General features: G+C 38.2%; 2 protein-coding genes across 2 annotated transcripts in view; one reads left to right on the forward strand and one right to left on the reverse strand.

The window, feature by feature from the left end:
* LOC106959592 (cerebellar degeneration-related protein 2-like) overlaps nucleotides 1–5,375 on the forward strand; it is a 13,012-nt gene extending 7,637 nt beyond the window's left edge. The window contains exons 5-6 of the mRNA XM_015052278.1: nucleotides 2,459–2,678; nucleotides 3,446–5,375. Of these exons, the coding sequence (XP_014907764.1) occupies nucleotides 2,459–2,678; nucleotides 3,446–4,012 (787 nt within the window). The 3' untranslated portion in view covers nucleotides 4,013–5,375. The remainder of the gene's footprint in view (nucleotides 1–2,458; nucleotides 2,679–3,445) is intronic.
* Nucleotides 5,376–9,429: 4,054 nt separating this feature from the next.
* polr3e (polymerase (RNA) III (DNA directed) polypeptide E) lies at nucleotides 9,430–19,214 on the reverse strand. The gene is made up of 21 exons (XM_015052277.1): nucleotides 19,000–19,214; nucleotides 18,192–18,297; nucleotides 17,121–17,171; nucleotides 16,937–17,014; nucleotides 16,091–16,206; nucleotides 15,924–16,006; nucleotides 15,441–15,548; nucleotides 15,126–15,175; nucleotides 14,897–15,016; nucleotides 14,715–14,800; nucleotides 13,930–13,974; nucleotides 13,737–13,828; nucleotides 13,495–13,615; nucleotides 13,335–13,416; nucleotides 13,183–13,242; nucleotides 12,826–12,983; nucleotides 11,824–11,885; nucleotides 11,297–11,748; nucleotides 10,962–11,039; nucleotides 10,767–10,889; nucleotides 9,430–10,263 (listed from the first exon to the last, which is right to left on the reverse strand). The coding sequence occupies exons 2-21, from the start codon at nucleotides 18,228–18,230 to the stop codon at nucleotides 10,207–10,209; spliced, it is 2,061 nt and encodes a 686-aa protein (XP_014907763.1). The 5' UTR covers nucleotides 18,231–18,297; nucleotides 19,000–19,214; the 3' UTR covers nucleotides 9,430–10,206.
* Nucleotides 19,215–19,252: the final 38 nt, after the last annotated feature.

A 19,252-nucleotide genomic window follows, 5' to 3' on the forward strand; every position in this document is an offset into this window, starting at 1 on the left:
GGGGGGGGGGGGTTCTCGCGGGACTTTTCTGTCTGGCAAAAGTTTGAGTTGCACTCAAATCATCTTTGTTGCGGTTGAGGCTACTAGCAGCAAACTAGCTCCTAATAAACCCTTCATAGCTAGCTAGGTTTTTGGCATTTGTCCTGTGTAATAGCAAATTTATTGCAAGTCGGCTGGATGGCATGCTCCTTTCTGTTGCCAACCCATGTTGGGCAAGGTGCATTCTGTGAAAAAAGCAAAGCATTATGGGGACTAAGGCTGTAGAGAGTATCGCAAAATGTGAATTTTTAATTTAAATGTAAATGGTGTTAAAGTCTTAAACTTGTAGAAACAGTGAGTAAGGTCCTCTTGTAAAGGAGCCCATGTTTTCAGTATATATCAGGTTTTCAGGGAGTTTGTTTCAGAGTTGAGAAAAACCATTGGCAACAATTTTCTGTGTCCAGTTTTGACAAGAAACTCCTTATTTCTTACAGTAAACTAGTAAGACACCGAGGTTTGTGGCTCCTCTGTGGTCTTTATCTCCGCTGAGTCTAGTTGAGGCTTTTAAAATATTTCTAACTCCTTTGTCACAGATCCAGAAGGTCTTTGTAAGCTTCGCTAAGGGATCAGTAAATGCTCCCTCACACTAATCCCGCTCCTCAAAGCAGTGTGCTCTCTTCACGCTGCAGCCACTTCCTGTTTGTCTGCAGTGGGACAGGTTTGATCACTCAGTTTAGTTGCTGTTGTGTGTAATCCTGTTAAGGGGGGTGGGTGGGAATATATCCAGCTCAGATGCGTGGACGTCTCTCCGATAAGGAGACTGCAGCGTCTGGAGTCAGAGGACGTTGAAAGGAAGGAGGCCAAAGTCTGAGCTGGAGGGCTCGGACATCGGTCAATAACCCTCTCAAGCTGATTGATTTTAATCTAATCACATTACCTTCTTGATTAGATACTTTTTTAAAAGATTTCTTCTCCTTTTTGTGTTTTCTTGTCTCATTATCAAACATAAAAAAACACCTGAAACATAAACTCTACCTGACATTAGTTAAAAAACTTTATTTTTTAATGTTTATTTCAGCATCGCACTGAACCTCACTCCTTCAAGATGTGACCTGTCTCGTGAACTTTGACCCTTTAACTCTGCATGTGCACTTCCTGGCACCTTTCACTTTGTTTTCCCGTCAGAGATTAGAATGAACACATGCTTATGCAACAGTGGACACAAATAGCTGATCTCTGTTAAAAATAACACTGATTCATCAGACTGATAGCCTGAAAATATTTAATAAATATGCATTTATATGTTAACCAGTTGGAGAACTACGACAGATTAGGGCCAGACAAAGAATTACCAGAATAAAGTTACAATATTACAAAAATAAAGACACAATATTACCAGAATATAGTTGAAAAATTACTAGAAAAAGTTATTTTAAAGAGAGGAAAGATCTGACCAACTTGTCAAGTCTGTTTTTCTTTCTGCAAAATTGACACAAACGTTTCAAAGTCCTGCTGCTGATAATTTGATGTTAAAAGGTGAAATGTTTCCTTATCTGTTAAATTTATACAGTAGTATAACTTTGGATGCTCAACATTCCTCATTTTGATGATTTTTTTAAATTAATTCTCATCTAAGAGTCATAATACTTCAACTTTATTCTCATATTGTAATACATTTGGTACCACTTTATTTGAAGGGTTGCGCATAAGACTGACATAACACTGTCATGAACATGGAGTCTTTATGAATTTCTAACTGTTCTCATGAAGTGTCATTTTTTAAATAATGACACTTTAATGCAAAGTTGGTTTAAAAGTTTCATTAAAAGTCCCAACTTTGCATTATTCTGTAAATAATGACACTTTAATGCAAAGTTGGCACTTTTAAGGGACTTTCAATGCAACATTTAGAGCAACTTTGCAGTAAAAGTCATTACTTACTGAATGACACTTTATGAGAACAGTCATAGACATTCATAAAGACTCCTTCATGTTCATATCAGGTGTTATGTTTATTACGGTGTCACCCTGTCAAATAAAGTGTTACCAAGTGTTAATCATTAGCTGCAGTCTCCAACCTTGGGTCTGTGACTTTAAATGGCCTTCTTGTTCCTACCAGCCAGTCCTGATTTTTATTCTGTTTCTCTAAATACAGAAAAGTTACTGAAAAGATGTGAAAGTAAAGTGTAATATATCCGCTAAAAGAATTATCAAGGCTCCCTTTGCATTAATTACTACATCAAAATGGTGTAACATGGACATGGCACTGCTACAGTGATGCTTCAGCACCTTTTTTTTATACCAGTTTTTCCTTCAACTCAATTTTCCATGAATACGCTTGAGTACAGCACTCTTTTGCAGCCGTTTTAGTTTTACAGTTAATCTGTGTCAAAGATTAACAATAAAAACTTGAAATCTAATGAGACACGGGAGGGAAACTTGAGATGTGGCTCAAAGACGTGTCCACGTCTCTCTGCAGGTACGAAGTTGATCCTGACGAAGGTCTGGACGACCTCGAAGTGTCAGTGGCGTCATGGCGTGAGGAGGCGCAGGTGACACTGCAGCAGTCCCTGCGCGCCCTCCAGACTCAGTTTGCCACTGAGCGTGCACGGCGTGAGGAGGCAGAGACGGAGGCGCAGCTGCTCGCCAGAGAAAACGCGGCTCTGGAGCAACAGCTGGCAAGGATGGAGGGATGTCAGGTACACTAAACCCATTACCACTTTACCAAGTGTCCAGTCACATCTATTTCTATTTAAGGGTGACCTATTAGTCTTTCTTGAACAGGTTAGGATAGGTCCATTGGTGATATAAAACATTTTTTGTACAAAATAATTCTTGGGAAGGTGATTTTAGTCTGATCAGTTCTGCCTGTTTTAAGCTCTATTCAGAATGAGTGGTCTTAGGGCCACTAGTCACTTTAAATCCAAATAAAATCTGGTGCAACTCAAACTTTACACTCGCATATGAAAATGACTGCGCAATTGTACAACCGTACATTTTTGAAAAGCCTCCTGCACAGCCAACAAGAATGCAGCAAGTGGCTTCTGAATGGCAAGTCAACAACAAAACTCTCGTCTTTTCCAGCAGCCATTGTACAGCGCATACAGGGTTAAAACCAGCTGAGCAAACTAGCTGGAACTTAGTGTGGGTTGCAAGGTAATGGGCTGGGCTGCGGTAACGAAGCAGTCCCCATCAGTCGTGGCTCAACAATTGGGAGGTTTTTGAAATGGTTCATTTTCCAGACTCCAAAAAACATTAACCTACTGCCAAAAAACAGCTTGCCGTTTTTATTTTAAGTACTTGGGTTGTTTTTAGAAGAACATACAAGATGGGAATTTTGCACTTACCAGGTACTTTCTAGAACTTTTTCTGAGTTTTCTGGTTACTTGGAAAGGATCTTGATGCGTCTTGAACACTTTTTTATTATTATTATCCTTTTTTCTGTTTTTTCCTTGTCCTCCAACAGGCCAGAGTGTCTGAGCTGGAACAGGAGGCCGAGGAGCTTCGTCAACTCTGGAAATCACAATCATCTTCACGGTCACCCAGGTCAGATGTCATCCATGGCCTGATGTTACTCAACCTAGTGGAGGAGAACGAAGGAGCGCCGGCTGTGGTCAAAAGTCCAGCCGTCCTGAAGCGCTGGGCCAGCGAGCGTCAGATGAAGGCCACTCAGGCGCCCGACTCTCCCAGCAGGATCTACGACCACGAGTGCTCCTGCGTGCGTCGACCCGAGGTGGTGAAGTACCGCGGTATCTCGCTGCTCAATGAGGTCGACGCCCAGTACAGTGCCTTGCAGGTGAAGTACGACGAGCTGCTGCGACGCTGCGGGCATCTGGAGGAGCTGCAGGAGTCGGAGCACAGCGGATCTTCTCCTGCTCCAGCGGAGGCAGACGACAGCGAGGATGACTTTCACCAACCGGAGTATAAGGAACTTTTCAGGGAAATCTTTTCCCGCATTCAGAAAACCAAAGAAGACCTGATTGAACACAGAGGAGGGCCCTCAGTTGATGAAGTGCTACCTACTTCGAATTAGTTTCGTCTGCAGAACGTTTCAATTTTGTCTTCCCAGCACATGAAACAGTCTTGGTAAAGACTTTTATTTCCAAACAAAGCAGGTTTAGAGATCAAGATAATTCAGAAAGAATAGGGCTCAATAAAACCAGCTCATGTTTAAAAAAAAAAGTGGCTCCTTTTGCACAGAAACACCAGTGCCTGAACATCCGTCTCCACTGTACTCTGCCTCACATGTGTGGGAACCGTTCTGGGAAATAATCCTTCCTCTTCCCTAAAAGTGAGATCCACCAGTCGAGCATTTTCTGACTCAAACCTGCTGATTCTGACTTTTGTTTCCACACATAAAAGAGAAAAATATGCTGGAAGTTCTTTGATAGATGTAGTAGGTTTTACAGTAAATGAAGGAATTACAATATTAGCCTAATTTATGCCTCAAAGCATAAGTTTTAAATATTTATTACTTTTATTAAGCTCCAAAAAATGCATCAAAATGCATGCGGTTGGTTGATGTCTTCATAGACCAAAAAGAGTGGCATTCTTAATCTTTAATGCATTAAATGAATAGGAAAAAATATGATTTTTTTCTTGTATTTCATCATCAGATCAGAAGTGACAGTAACCTGTAAATTAAAGTCTTGAAATTATCTTGGAGGTTTTTGAAAAGTAACCTCTAAGTTTTGGTGAACAAGACTTGTGAAGTAATTTAAACTTTACTTCATAACACATCTAATGTGGAGCATCATGTTTATTAGCTCATGACACTTGCATTTGCCAATTGGGAAATATTTCATACCAAGTGTTATAAACCGAAAAAAAAAATCTAGAAATTTTAAAATGTAAAATTTGCAAATATCCCAAAAAGTTTCTGCCTAGATCATTGAAAATATTAGAAGAGCTGCAGCAGATTTACTTTTAAACAGTTACTCTCAAAAGTTTTCCTCCAAAGATCTTGACAAGAAGTAAAGAAAATTCAATAATAATAAAAAACTGTAGATGTTTTGTGTATGTAGTTTATTTTGCGACTGTGAAAGAGCACATTGTTTGCTTGTAGTTTGCCTGCTGCCTTTAAGACTTACTAATGCAACTCTAGACAGTTCTAGTATTATTATGATTTCTGTAATAATACTGAGATTATACTTGAATTGTGTAGTAGCTTAACTGAATGCATAACGGTAGAAATGACCATAATAATGACTGTGTTTGTAACGTGTAAAAGCTTCATGAAGGAATGTGTGTAGATGCACTTCTTGCAGGATTTGTGTTCTTAAGCTGAAAGATGGTGCATCATAAAGCAAATGCACTTTAGAAATGAGTTGTTATTGTGCACTATGTATGATGTATGTGATGTTACTCTTATGAGCCATAAACTATAAACAAAGCTACCTTGAGCGTGTCTTTTTTCCAGCTTATTTGATTGTCAACCTTTGATGAACCCCGACCAAAAAATAGTGCTTAAATATTAAAAGATCTGCAGTTCCCTGTAGAAATATACACACCCTTTAACATTTTCACATTTTGTAAAACTACAAACTTCCTGGCATTGCTAACTACAAGAGCTTTTTGTACCAACCCCGAACCACTAATTATAAATAATACCGTATATTATGCTAATGCTAAAGCACTACACCAACTCCTAGCAGAAGCTAATGCTAAGGCGCTAATTTCAAATATCTCGTCTCAAAGGACTAATTACATTTTTACATGATTTACATGTTCTATAATGCCTTCAGATGTATTTATTTTTATTTTGTTTTCTACAATGTGTTTTATGTTCTTCCTATTTGAAATAAAGTTATTTGAAAGGGGGGGGAAACGGAGGATTGGAAACGGAAGTGCTGCGTAAACGGTCTTCAACCACTTCAAAATAAGAGCATGAAACTTGAAGAATTCTTAATCAATAACCAAGACGTCAACACAAATGTTGAACTTTAATAAATTAAAAGTTTGCCAAAGAGCCAAGTAAACTATTGCTTTAGAATTTACCTAGCAAAAACGCTAAATTAAAAATGTGTTAGCTAAACGCACTAATGCAAACTTCGTTGTGTTTTATTGGTTTTTAATGAGACAGACCAACACAAAGTAGAGTGTAATTAGTCACCCCTCTTTAGTGTGACACCTGTAGATAAAATTCAGTGTAATTGACTGTGTCCTGAGGTTCAGTGGGTTTCTCTAACTTAGACAGCTGAGGTCCCTGTTAATTAGATCTCCAGGCCCAGTCTGGACCAGAACCGCCCCCAAACCAGGATTATCTCTTCAGATATGACCCACTGACTTGAAACGGATCTAAAAACTGCCAGACTGCCACACAGCAATGCTTACAGTGCTGTTGGAGGGTGAGTTGTCTGATTCCAGATCTGCCTGTGCTTACAAACAACCTGCAGGGTTAACCCCTCACTGAGCAGTAAAGAGCTTAGATTTAAAGCTAATAATCTGTTGCATAACAGATGGCTCCAGGCCAGCGCCTCAAATCCTTTACAACTGGAGCTGCAGCAAACAAAAACGTGGACTGAGCTTCTTCGCTGCAAAACTATAAAATTGTACCAAGTATTTTTGGTCTAGTTTCTAGTCCAAATACCATAGCACACTAAAAAAAAAAAAAAACTAAACTAATTTACAAGTAATTTTTCACCAAAGAAAATAAGGTTATTTCAAGTAAATAATTTATTATTGATTAAAAAAAAGAACTAGTTCAACTGGCAGATTATTTCACTTATACATTTTCCCCATGCCCATGGATTTACTACTTTTTATCAATGTTAAGGAATTATTTATCTTAAACAAGGTCCTGTATATTGCCAAAAAAGTCATTATGAGTTAGTTTTATTTCAAGTGTAACAAGATATTTTCACTACAAACTAGACCAAAACTTTACTTGGTAAGATTTTGTGTTTTTACAGTGTTCTTGAATGCATTGATCTGATTCAGATAGTCTTTTGTCTCAGGGTTAGCATTAAGGAGCTACCAAGCTACAGCATAGTGGTGTCAGGTGGCCTCTGCTTGACTGGAACCTGAGAGCCGCATTTGCATTGCTTCAGTGGCCCAGTATACACGTCCACTGAACCACCAATCCCACCCTTAACCCCTAATCCTGTCCTAATCTTTAACTCATAGGACCCTCAGGATTTTCTGATGCATGTGTTTATAATAATACACCCAAATCTAATTTTGTTTCTCAGCAATTACAAATTCTATTTTAATCATTTTGGCATCACACTAACGCTAACACTTATTAAACTCCATCTGAATAACAGCAGTTGCTATGGCTTCAGAGAAAATGAGGAAGGAGCATAAAATAATCTAGATTTTTTTTTCTGCCTTGCCATTATTGTTTTCCATTTTACAGTATGTAAACCTTCTAGAAATATTATAAGTAATGCTACAAACTGTTGGAAACCATAGTTACACCTTTGAAAGATTGATGCAGCTGAGGTAGGCTAAAGCAAATTTGCACACGTTTTTGGGGAATATATATATATATATAAAAAAACAGATCCCACGAACAACATCAGACATCTCAGTCCAGAAATGTGCAGTTCTAGGCACAGCCAAGATACTGCGCAGAACCCTCTGGTAGAGGACCAGAGCTCAGAGGATAAAAGAGACCACACAGGATGGCACCATCAACAAAACTGGGGATTTTTAAACTTAATAAACTTTACTTTACATATCTAAAATAGTCTGTTTTTGATATAAAAATATTTTAAATACCTATATTTTTATCAAATTATAACATAACAATAAGGAATTGTTCAAAGTGAAGTATATCATAAATACTATACTATAAATACAGTAATAAAAAAATATACTTTTTTGGCACTATCAGAGCTCCCTACACCATATTTTTGATGAAGGTTCCTGGTCACTGATGTCTGTCGCTTCCTTCTAAACTTAAATACTCAAATGGTTTTTATCAGCTTTTACCCAAGAGTCTGGCGCTTCTGTGGATACCAAACATATCCATGTTTAACTGATTATGACTGACTGTAGGGAAAAAAAGTAGAAATGACCGTTAATGCTGTTATTTTGTGCAAGAAAACTGATACCCGCATTTAACCTGCTAGTGAGAAATCCCCTCATTCAGTACTTGCAGGTTATTGTAAGTGTTTGAAAGCGGAGAGCAGAGGTTCAAGACAAAAGATTGCAATCTCAGCACCTTGAGCTTTAAAGTGGGGCACCAAAACATCCTCTATGTTTCAGTCTGAAGTTACATCATGTTCAAAAATAGAATATTCACAATTTTTTACAAAAGAAAATGCTGATCTGCAGCAAACATACACTTTAAACTACCAGCTTTTTCTCCTCTGTTATCTGCATGCTCTAAAAAGTGAATGTGGTCTCTGTAACATACCAATGGTTTGCTTCTTCCTGCTGCTTTGCCAGCAGATTGTGCAGCTTCGTTGCTTTCCACATCCTGCTGTAGCAGGTTTCTACTTCAGAGATGACCTCCATCTGAAACGCAGTCTGCAAACTGCCTTAACTCTTAGTTTCTTTAATCACTTAAAGAAAAATCATCTGTAAAATCCGTCCTAATATATGCTGCTAGATACACTGCTTACCAAGCATGTGTTGTTTTGCATGCAAATTGGTCATTGTGTTACTACACATCAACAGTTCTTTATTAAACATGTAATTACATCTGCTAATCCTGGGTTTGTCTCTACTAGATTTCCACATTTGTAGAGATTTTTTTCATTCATCTTTGTAAACTATAGCTCAAATTGTGCCAGACTTTGCATTGTTTTCCACTCCTTGACCCACATTCTCAATTTAATTCAAGTCTGAACTTTGACTGGGCCGTTGTAAGATATAATTAGGCCTTAAGCTCATTCTGTTGTAGCTTTGGCTACATGCTTGGGATTGTTGTTGTCAAAACACATCCCTTTTTAGCCTTTGTTTTCAGAGTGCTGGTTATACATATTTTTATACATATATTTTTATTTTATTTGAATGTGAAAGTACTGTAGAGTACTTTGAAGTTTACATTTTTAATGGAACAAAATGGTAAAAGTCCAAGGGGTATGATTGAATCTAGATTATTTTTGTTCTATTGTCTTGTACAATAAATTACTACTATTAGTATTTTTATTGCTAATCTGTTTTTGTATATATTGTTTTTAACACCAAGACATTTTTTGGGTGAAACTTTATACCCGAAGCTTCTGTTTTGCCTCAGTTTCACCTTTGTAGGATAATTAAGGCTGTTTCTACTTCATTTTCTTTTTTTAACCAAATTAGAGCAAATCTTTGTTTTTCTTAACATCTATCTGTAGACCCATCATACAAATATTGTAAGTTAATTTTTTCCAACTGTATTACAAACATTTGAATCCATTTTAAAACAAACAAACAAACAAAACTCCTGGGAGTTTAAAAAACGTGCTTACTGTTCAGGAAATTTGTTCAACTTTAAAGACAAAAATATTTTTTTTTATTTCAAATTGCATCTTTATTGGTTCAGTTCAGAAAAAAAAAAGTTTCACTTCCAGGAAAACAAACCTTGAAAATGTCTGATCAGCTCAGGAAGCCAACTTTACAGCAGTAGTTCATTCAATTAATAAAGTTTATCAATTATTACAGATTTGACTGATGGAGATTTCAGGTCCAGGTTTCCCAAAAAGCTTTTAATACAGTATTTACTTGATATGCATAATGTCTCCATTGTCTTCAGGAGTTAAAAAAAACTTCATACGTTTTAACTCCTTGCAGCTCCTACTTCTCCACCTGTGCACTAAAGATGAGATAAATATGATGTTCTGAACCCAAAGTCAAATTTTTAAAAAATGCATTAAATTAATGGATCCTAAACTGAATAAGTTGTCTCCTGTAAACCGTATTTTCTGGCCAAAAGAGGAGTAAAATAAAAACAGTCTGAAATGTTTTCAACATTTTAACACTATCCAGGTTATAAAAACGTCATGAAGGCAAAAAAAAAAATTATATTTCACCATTTCTTCATTGTAATTATAAACCATTTCTTCTCAGTCTCTACAGCTTTGAGTGAGTTTATTTCCTGCAGCTGCATTCAGAGGTTGTTTATTGTCCGGGTTTCTTCGGAGCAGAGAGCGCAGCCGATGTCTCCACCCTCCAATCCCCAGCTCTCAGACCTGAACCGGCTGCTGTGATTAGCTGTCGGGTCTCGTCTGCCCTCCCATCGGACACGCGGGAGAGAGTTTGATTATCTGTCGGTGAACGAAGGCGGGCAGGTCATCGGGGTCAGGACTGCAACGTTCCCTTCAGGTACCAAAACCCTGCACTGCTGATGCAGCACTCCTGAATAAAATAAAAATAGAACAAAAATAAAACAACAGGTTAGACTGATGGCAGAGAGGTGGTTGTAGGAAATGTGCCTTGCAGAAGTATCCACACCACTTTTCACATTTTCTCATGAATTAGCTTCAATATGTTTTTAAAATAATTTGAAAAAAAAAAAAAAAAAAAAAAGCAGTGTGCATTCATTGCCAAAATAAAATGCAGTGCATTCAATTTCCTTCTCAGGTCACATAACTAGTCAATACTTTATAAAACCTCCTTTGAGCCAGTGTATATAAATAAATCTTGATTTAGATCAATCTAGAATAAGCATGCTGTCATGCCAACAGCAGGTGTACGATTACGTACACCATTTACCTATGAACCGATAATTGATTGTACTAATTTTATTTATTTTAGGGGTATCAGAGTAAAGTGGGTGGATAAGAATTTGTACTTTTTGGATTTGCATTGGAATACTTCAGCAGTCCACTGTAGATCTCAAACGTCAGTGTTGGTCTTACATGAAGCAGTCGATCGACTTCGGCTTTAGACACGTCGCCCAAATCCTGAGCAAGTCTGGCTTGGATCACATTCCTCCTGACCCGGTGGTTCTTTGTGAAAAGGTCATAGAGCAGGCGGCGGTGCTGAAAGACAAACAACTTCATAAGAAAATGTTGACATGTGTGGATCAATGCTGTGTGGGAAGTAAAGTTCACCTTGTCGAAGTTGTCTCCCGTCTCCCAAAGACCGAAAACCTTCCTTTCATCAGGAGCTAATTTACTCTGAGCAGGAAACTAAAGTGCAAAAAAAAAAAAGAATCACCATAAAACATTCCCTGATTGCCAAAAAGCGGCCGAGTTTTCCTTTTTGCTTTGTTTTTTTTTTTTTTAAATTGCTTGGGCTGTTTTTAGAAGAAGTAGAGACTCAAATGGAAGCACAAATATGCACAAAATGTGATTTTTGCATAATATATCCTCTTTAATAAGTCGAAAACACACAGCCTCTGAAATACCGAGAAAACAGAAGGGCGCTCATTTATTTGAATACTTACAGGCACCATTATCTGTTTGCACTGGCAGAGCAGCACAGCGTCCTGCAGCATGTGGTCGGAAATGGAGCTGAAGACGTTTTGTCCTGCCGGTATGGAAGCCAGGTAGAGATTAAAGAGTCTCTTCAGCTCGTTCAGCGTCAGCACAACGTGTTTCTGGAAAGTCTTTGTCACAAAGTCCTGCAGCTCCGGGGTCAAGCTGTTGGAGGGGCTCCCTCCGTTAGTGTGATCCAAGCAGGGGGAGGCGGCGCTGGGGTAACCATTAAAAGAACCGTTATGTATGGAGGAAGAATAATCCATCAGTTCCTCTGCGCCGTCGCAGTTGGGTTCCTGTTTGATCTGGATGCTGCTTCCTGCACGTTTGCCGTCCAGGTCCCTCTGCAGCGATGCCTGGTTCTCTTGAGCTCGCTCCTGAGCAATCTTGAGTCGCTGCACACCACTGACATGAACAGGCTCTACAAAAACACACAATGTGAGATTTATGTCAGGAAGAAAACACAAAACCAGGCTCAGACTGAGATATTACTCACCAGGTTGAGGGGGATTCTTTGGCATGAAGTCTTCTTTAGAGAAGTTGAAAACTTTTTCCAACCTTTAAAGAGAAAACAGGCCTGAATGTTTTTCAAAAGAGAAGAAATACCTAAAGAATACTATGTACATCATAAGGAAGAAAGTTATTGTTTAATGAGTTAATCTAAAGCTGATTGATCTTACTGATCAACTAATGATTAATTAATAAGTGTCAGGTTTTCTTTTGAATCAAGAGGCCCCACCGACTTCCCATAAAACCCAAATTTTTACATAATATTAAAAAAGAGGGGGGCGAGGGGGAAATCAGTAAGTTTGAACATTACAATGTAGTTTTCTTACATTAAACATATGTATAGGAATATCTTAGGTTGCTGAATAGCAAAATAAAAGATGAAAAGAATAAAATAAATGAAACACTTAATTCATACAGAACTACCAATCTAAAATGAATATTAAGGCTTCGCTCCATTAAATGCTTCAACTCACCACAGCCCTCACAATCAACCGTGTTTATCGGCGCCATGTCTTTTAATATCATGCTACATTTTTCTCCTTTATCTCATCCGGCTTTCTGTCACATTATCCTCACCCTCGTAGCACATCAGTATTGAGCAGTTGGCTCCGTCATTCAGCTTGGCTAAATGAGCGCTGTTAATCTGAAACTTAAGGAACTTGTCGAGTGTTTATATTTTAAAACATAAAGTGCATTTTCCATCCCACACCGGACTTCGTTTGGACTGTTTCTGTTTCCCGTCTCGGGATATCTCCGCCGCCATCTTTGTTTCTTTGTCAATCTGCTAAAGGATGACCTGCAGCGCCCTCTGCTGGAGGGCGGTCGAACTACACCACTAAAAGAAGGCCTGAGTGGACGCTAATAGTAAATCGACTGGAACTAATTTTTCACTAATAAACCATTAATCGACAATTACTCATAAATGGATTAATTGTTTGCATCTCTCTTACTTTAATGTATATTAATATGTTCTACAAATACAACCTACTTGCTCTGGATACCGAGCCACAGCATGTTCTGTCTGTGAGCAACGTCTGGGTGCTTCTTGATGAAATCTGCATCAGTGGGCAGCAGGAACTCCCATCCCCGGTTGACCCGAGGAGACGCCACGTGCTCCAGGAACTCCTTCACGTCCTCAGGGGGAAGCTAATGGAGGCAGAGGGAAGGAGAACATAGTTCGTCTGTTACCAATTGGTTCTGTTTATATTTGGAGCAACTTTTAGTCTGGAAAATACTGTATATATGTGAAGTTTGAAATGTAAAGTTGTACAAGTCTAGTTCTAGAAATAAACAAATACTAAAAGTAATTAATATCACCCGTTTCAGGCATCAAAGTGCTTCTTACCTTGATGATGGATGCGATCTCCTTCCTCACCACCGAACGCTCCTGTGTGAACCTCCACATCTAAAAAAAAGAACCCACTGATTTATGGCTGCATAATCTACAAACTGACTTGGACTCAGGTAATTTAATGAAAAACTGGAGCAGCATCTCACCACAAAGTCTCTGCCACGACAGAGAACTTCGGCAGGAACGCCACTATGAGCACTGCAGGTGTTTTTAGGATACAGAACATCACTGTGGACAAAAATAAAACTTTAAATATAGTTTTTTTCTATTATTATGTGAACATCTTTCTTTAAACAAAATTCTCACCTCTTTACAACCCAGTTGCCCTGCACTAGGAGCGCCACCTGCTGGATGCAGCGCAGCACTGACGTCTGGTCAGTTCCAGAAGCAAGAAGGCCCATGAGGTTGGCAAAAGGCATCACCTTAACTGCAAGAAGTTACAAACTATAATAAATAAAACAGATATCTGCAAGTAAAACATAAACAATGACAGAAATGACTGAAGGTTTTAAATGTTTTTAATAGATTTTTTGGGTTTTTTATGTTACCATTCTTCATCAGGGTCTTGACCTGCTCCCCCAGCGGCAGAGTGCGGAGCTGGGCCATGGACAGAACATTACTGGGACCAACTGGCTTGGCACTAACACACAGAGAGAGAGAGACGGTCAAGTTAACGATGCACCTCTGCAGCTGCTTTACACCAACAAGAAAATAAAAAGAAAAAGGTCGAGTGGCACTTACATTTTCTCCTCAGCCAATGGAGGCATCAGCATCGCCAAATACTCCCTGAGAAGAGCAGGGAAAGATGAAAACAGAACAGGAGTTAAAACTAGTATTTAGCTTAATTTACTTGTTTTTTTTTTCCTTTACATTTATTCCTCTACTATAATCAGTTAATAGGGTTATTGCTAAAGAAACAGTTTGGGAGTTTTGCATGTTTGCCTCATTAAAAGAAAGACTCAAATGAGTCTTTGGGACTCATTTGAAAATAAAAAAATGATTCCATTCTCAGCACAAGAAACAGATTTATGCACCTACAGTATTCGATCAAGCTAAATAAATTAACTAATGCAGATTCGGATGAATTAAAGTCTACTTTACAGTAAAAGTCACAGAATAAATGTGGTCGGATTAACCATAAAATTAAAGAAAATGCAAAAATAATAGTTTTTAAAAGTATTTTTAAACTTTTTATAATCTCTTATAATTTTGTCCAAATTAAGATTTGGAAACATCCTGAGGCTCGATGGAAAGATTAAGGATCATCCTTCGGTCAACATTCATTTTTTAAATAAGCTTACTTGTTACATTGTTTGTTTTCTTTGTTTCATTTTGGGAAAATAGAAACAGAAATATTCTTTATTATCCCCTAATGAGGAAGTTTCTGTGCAGCCGCAGCAAAGTGAGAGCCACTCAAAACAAGTAGATTCACACAATGATAGGAATATGCAACAAAATAACATAATACGACATAAAAAGTATTTATTCTCCATGTTATAACATAAATGTGTTTTGGTTACACTCACTTTGGCGTTTTGACCAGCTCAGAGTTTTGCGAGGCGTCCACCGACTGACAGTATAGGTACTGCTTTTCATGATCCGATCGGCTGTCCTGAATCAAAGAACGAGAAATGTAAAAAAAATAAATAAATCTGCACCAAAAAACAAATAAAACCTTTCTGTAATAAATGGAGAGAGCTCCCTCTACCTTGGCACCGTGGTACTGCAGGTGGATCCATGGCTCCTCAGCTTGCTTCTTCTGCAGGAACTCGTAGGATTGGATCCTCCTTTGTCGGGCCTGCTCGGACTCGGGTCGGGCAAACCTCACCTGAAAATTAACACACCCAGAATAAACTCTGAAAATCCTCTTTTTTCTTCTGCGTGGGAACTTAAAGTCAAAGTAATCCTCTAATTTGGTTTTGAATCTAAATACTCACAGTAATTGCTTTGGCTTCCTCCTCCGCTTCATCCTGAGAGGAATCTCCTCCTGCACGGACAAAACTCTGGTCACATGTGTGCAGAAACATCAAAACATACTTGACTCAAGACATAATAACTTTATCAATCAAATGACTTCTGAAGACAACTTAGTTTCAGTTTTTATGACAGAAATATTCTGATAGCTGAGCGACATTGTGGGGTTGTTTCAGCAATTTTTAATCAAAGAAGAAATACATTTTTTATATGATTTTTTGCCTTTGCTAGTTGTAAAAGCGCAGCAATTTTTAAAAATGAATGCGCTGAACAGACACCTTCGTTAGCCGCCTCGCGCTCCCTGGTTTTGCTGTCCGCTTTGTCCAGGTAGGAGAAGCTCGGTCTCATCTGCAGGATTCCCGTCAGAGGCGTGATGTGCAGCTCGCCTGCTCACATTAAAAGATGCATGCAAGTATGTTGAGCTTTTCTACTGCTTCCACATCCTGTCCTACGTCTAGCAAAAAAAGTTAAAGGCAAAACCAGAAAAACACCAAAAGTTTAGAAGTTTGACGAAATGTGGAACGAGAATAAAAAGTGTCAGAATCATCGATAATGGTGTTATATTTACTCGGTATCATATTGATTCCAAATTAGGCATTATCACACATCTCTTTAAGAAAAACACACTTCATTTTTCTTCCACTTCACAATAATGTGTCACTGTGTTTTTCCGTCACGGTTTGTGGCAGTCACTTGATTAAACTTGCAAAAGCACAGGACGTATTAATAATTTTATAGGACACCAGCTAATCAGGTCAGACCTTTGCGAAACACAGCAGCTGCATATCTGGAGGTGTTGGTGGTGGCCTGCATGGAGGAGAACGTCTGTTTGTCCATCATTTTTCTGCGGAGGAGAAAACATGCAGGACAATCAGACCAGTAAACAAGCCGACCAGTTTATTTTGTTTTATGATGGTTTCTGACGTACGCCCTGTAGGTGTTGGTTTCATCGTAGGACGTCCCGTCCACATTCAGCGCTATCTGCTCTCCTTTACTGCGACAGTAGTTGGGACTCATTGTGTTGATGGCCATTTCCAGCTCCAGCTGATTGACAAGCAGCACAAATACTCAGAGACGTTAAATTTGAGAAGTATGAGAAAAAGATTAAAGGTTTGGAGCATTTTCTAAAAAAATATTATTCAATGTTTTTGACAAATCAGTGCAAATGTGAGCTTGATAAGCAACTCCAACCAACCAATAAGTGAAATTATAAAGTAAAGATCAAGGTTCCTGTTCTGATGAGGGAGAAAAATTTTAATTTAAAGACTTAGAGGCTTACAGATGGGGGGGGATCTCAAAAATTTTCTAGAGAAAAAAATTACTGTGCTAGAAAAGTAAAAAATTTGCTAGAAAAAAAATCTAATTTTGAGGTTAACCTCAGAAAATTTCTAGAAAAAAAAACCCCTAGGAAATCTCTGAGTTTGAAAAGTCGAAAATTTGATAAAGTCAGAACTTTTCTAGGAAAAACATCAAAATTTTTAAACTTTTGAAACTCAGAAACTTCCATGTCTTTTTCTTGAAAATGTATTAGATTAACCTAAAAATTTCTGGGGATTTTTACAAGAATTTTTTTTTAATTTTCCAAGTTTTTTATTCAAACTGAGATTTTACTGAGATTAACCTAAACATTTCTGACTTTTTTTGGCGAAAATCTACTCCTCTTTTTTTTTTTTTCTTTCTACAGCAGCCCTAATCCAGGAAAGGAGTAAAAACACAAACACAGACTTAAAAAGACAAAAACCAAACAGTGGATATCACAAAAAGTCCCATTTACCCTCTGTTGTTTGGGTTTGATCTTGGCGGACAGATGGCTGACGTCATCGTAGGTCATGGTGCCCGGCCGCACCGGGTACTGAGACAAATAAAAAGAGAAGCAAGCGACCCCAGATATTTTAAATGTTTAACAACCAATTACATCAAAGACAGTTCAGAGGAAAAACAATGAAATAAAAGCTCACCTGGAGAAGATACAGTTTATCTGCAAGGCTTTTGGAAAGATATACATCAATCTACAGGAAACAGAAAAGTTGTTTGCAAATGAACATCGGTGCAAGTTTTTTTCTCAGACCACTGTTTTCCTTTTCCCACAACTTCCTGAAATATATAAGTGTGATTCCAGACAATTCAAATATTTTCACTATAGGTAGGAATCTTAACAGAACATATGAGCTAGTAGGAAAAGCCTGAACAGAACTGTCTCATTCATCTATTGTTCATTATTATTCTAGTGTGACCAAACTAACAAAATATCTAATATAATACTTTCTAATTCTGGAAGCAAATAATACAGTCTGCAAAAAAAAGCTAAGCTCAAATTCAAAAGGACAACTTTGACAAACTATATTTACCCTAAAACAACATCTGCTTCACCTTAAGTCTTGACAGAAAAATGTTAAAAAGGTTAGAGCATGAGTCTTCATTTAGATCTGCTGTTGCTTAACAAACCACATTAGGCACACTACATATACACAAGACTTAAAAATGGCAGCCCATTTTCAAAACCTGAGACCCCCACACAGGATGATACAAAAAAAAATCCTACAGTGTGAAGGGTACAGCCACCTCACAGTCAGACGGAAAAACCTGCTAAACCTCTCAAGTGCAAATGCGAGTTCAGAATAAACAAATATGGCTGACAAGAAAGAAGTGAGGGCGATAGTTTGATGGCTGTTTTCAACAGAGAAAAATCAAAACAAGATTTGCCACCATGCATCTTAGGAATATCTCCTAAGATAATCTTTAGAGCCATAATTAGAGCCCCTTTATAATTGTCATAAGGGACAGAAACTATTCTTAATTGAGAATTTCAGACAAAATTAATATTTTTATATCTTCCACATATTATGTCACTGAGCTTGAAGTACACTGCAAGGAAAAACATGCAAAATGTCAGTCACTAGACATGCAAAGCTGAAAGAAACATATCCCAAAAGATGGATTTCTTTAGTAAAAAACCTTGAATACATGTATAAATTTCCTTCCACTTTGTATTTACATAATTATGCTGATTTCTGACAAAAAAAATATACCTCCTCTATAATGGGATCGTCCTCATCACCACTAGCCATATTGATGTGATCGGAGCAGGGAAGAGGTCACCAGAAAGAACTGGCAGATGATACAGAGAGAGCCAACCTGGAAAAACAAACATAAAACGAGTTACAATGGCTAATGTCATGCTACGCAAAGACAGTTGAAACAGGCAACAAATACAACAGATATGAAATCAGGAAAATCCTGAAATGACACATTCTTAAGGTTCAACCAACTTTATCTACAGCCTTGCCAGGTTGTCTGAACAACAAAATTATGAAATAGCATGTATGAAGATAGTTATTAAACTAGCAGATAATGCATTCACTGACACTGCCCAGGTAATAGTCACATGATGAAACACTAAGCAATCCAATCCAGTAACATGAGTTACTTCTATGTAAAGGTCTAGTAATCAAAACTGTGTCTAACAGACCCATAAAACAGTGAATTCATGCCGTTCAAACACCCACTGCAGACAGCAAGTCATTTAAAAGTCAATGTTTAGATGCGTTAGCTTCATTAGCAAGCTAGCACAAACCCCTCATGAACTGGCAACCGGGCCTCAAAATAGCTAAAAACTTGAATACTAAAAAATGTGCAAGTAAAAAGAAAAAGTCGGACAAAGTGCTACAAGTTTAACATTACGATTTCCTGTATACGTATAAGATACGATTGTTAGCCGGGTAGCAGCTAGCCTAGCATACAGTAGCACAGCCTGGCGTGCTTAAAGACACATGCTGAAAAAATAACAGTTATCTTTACGGAAATAAACAACCATACCAGGACATGAGTAACACTCACCTGCACACGTCGCAGTCCAGTTTAGCCCCTCACATCTGTAAGAAAAATGTGCGCAACTCGCAGAGGAGCACAACTCAGGTTGCTGAAGTTAACTGTTGGACTGAAGGTACCATGTTGAGTCAGCGCAGAAGACACGTGGGGAGGGTGGGGGGACTCATTTCAGTACGACAAAACTACCAACCAGTCGTTTGTGAGATACTAACCACAGCTGATGCTTGAATTGCTTAGGTAACTCTCCCCTGTCTTGCTCACA

This window comes from Poecilia latipinna, unplaced genomic scaffold (genome assembly GCF_001443285.1).
Source record: "Poecilia latipinna isolate Pla-1442-1.1 unplaced genomic scaffold, P_latipinna-1.0 Scaffold1098, whole genome shotgun sequence".
In the NCBI taxonomy this organism is placed as follows: Eukaryota; Metazoa; Chordata; class Actinopteri; order Cyprinodontiformes; family Poeciliidae; genus Poecilia; species Poecilia latipinna.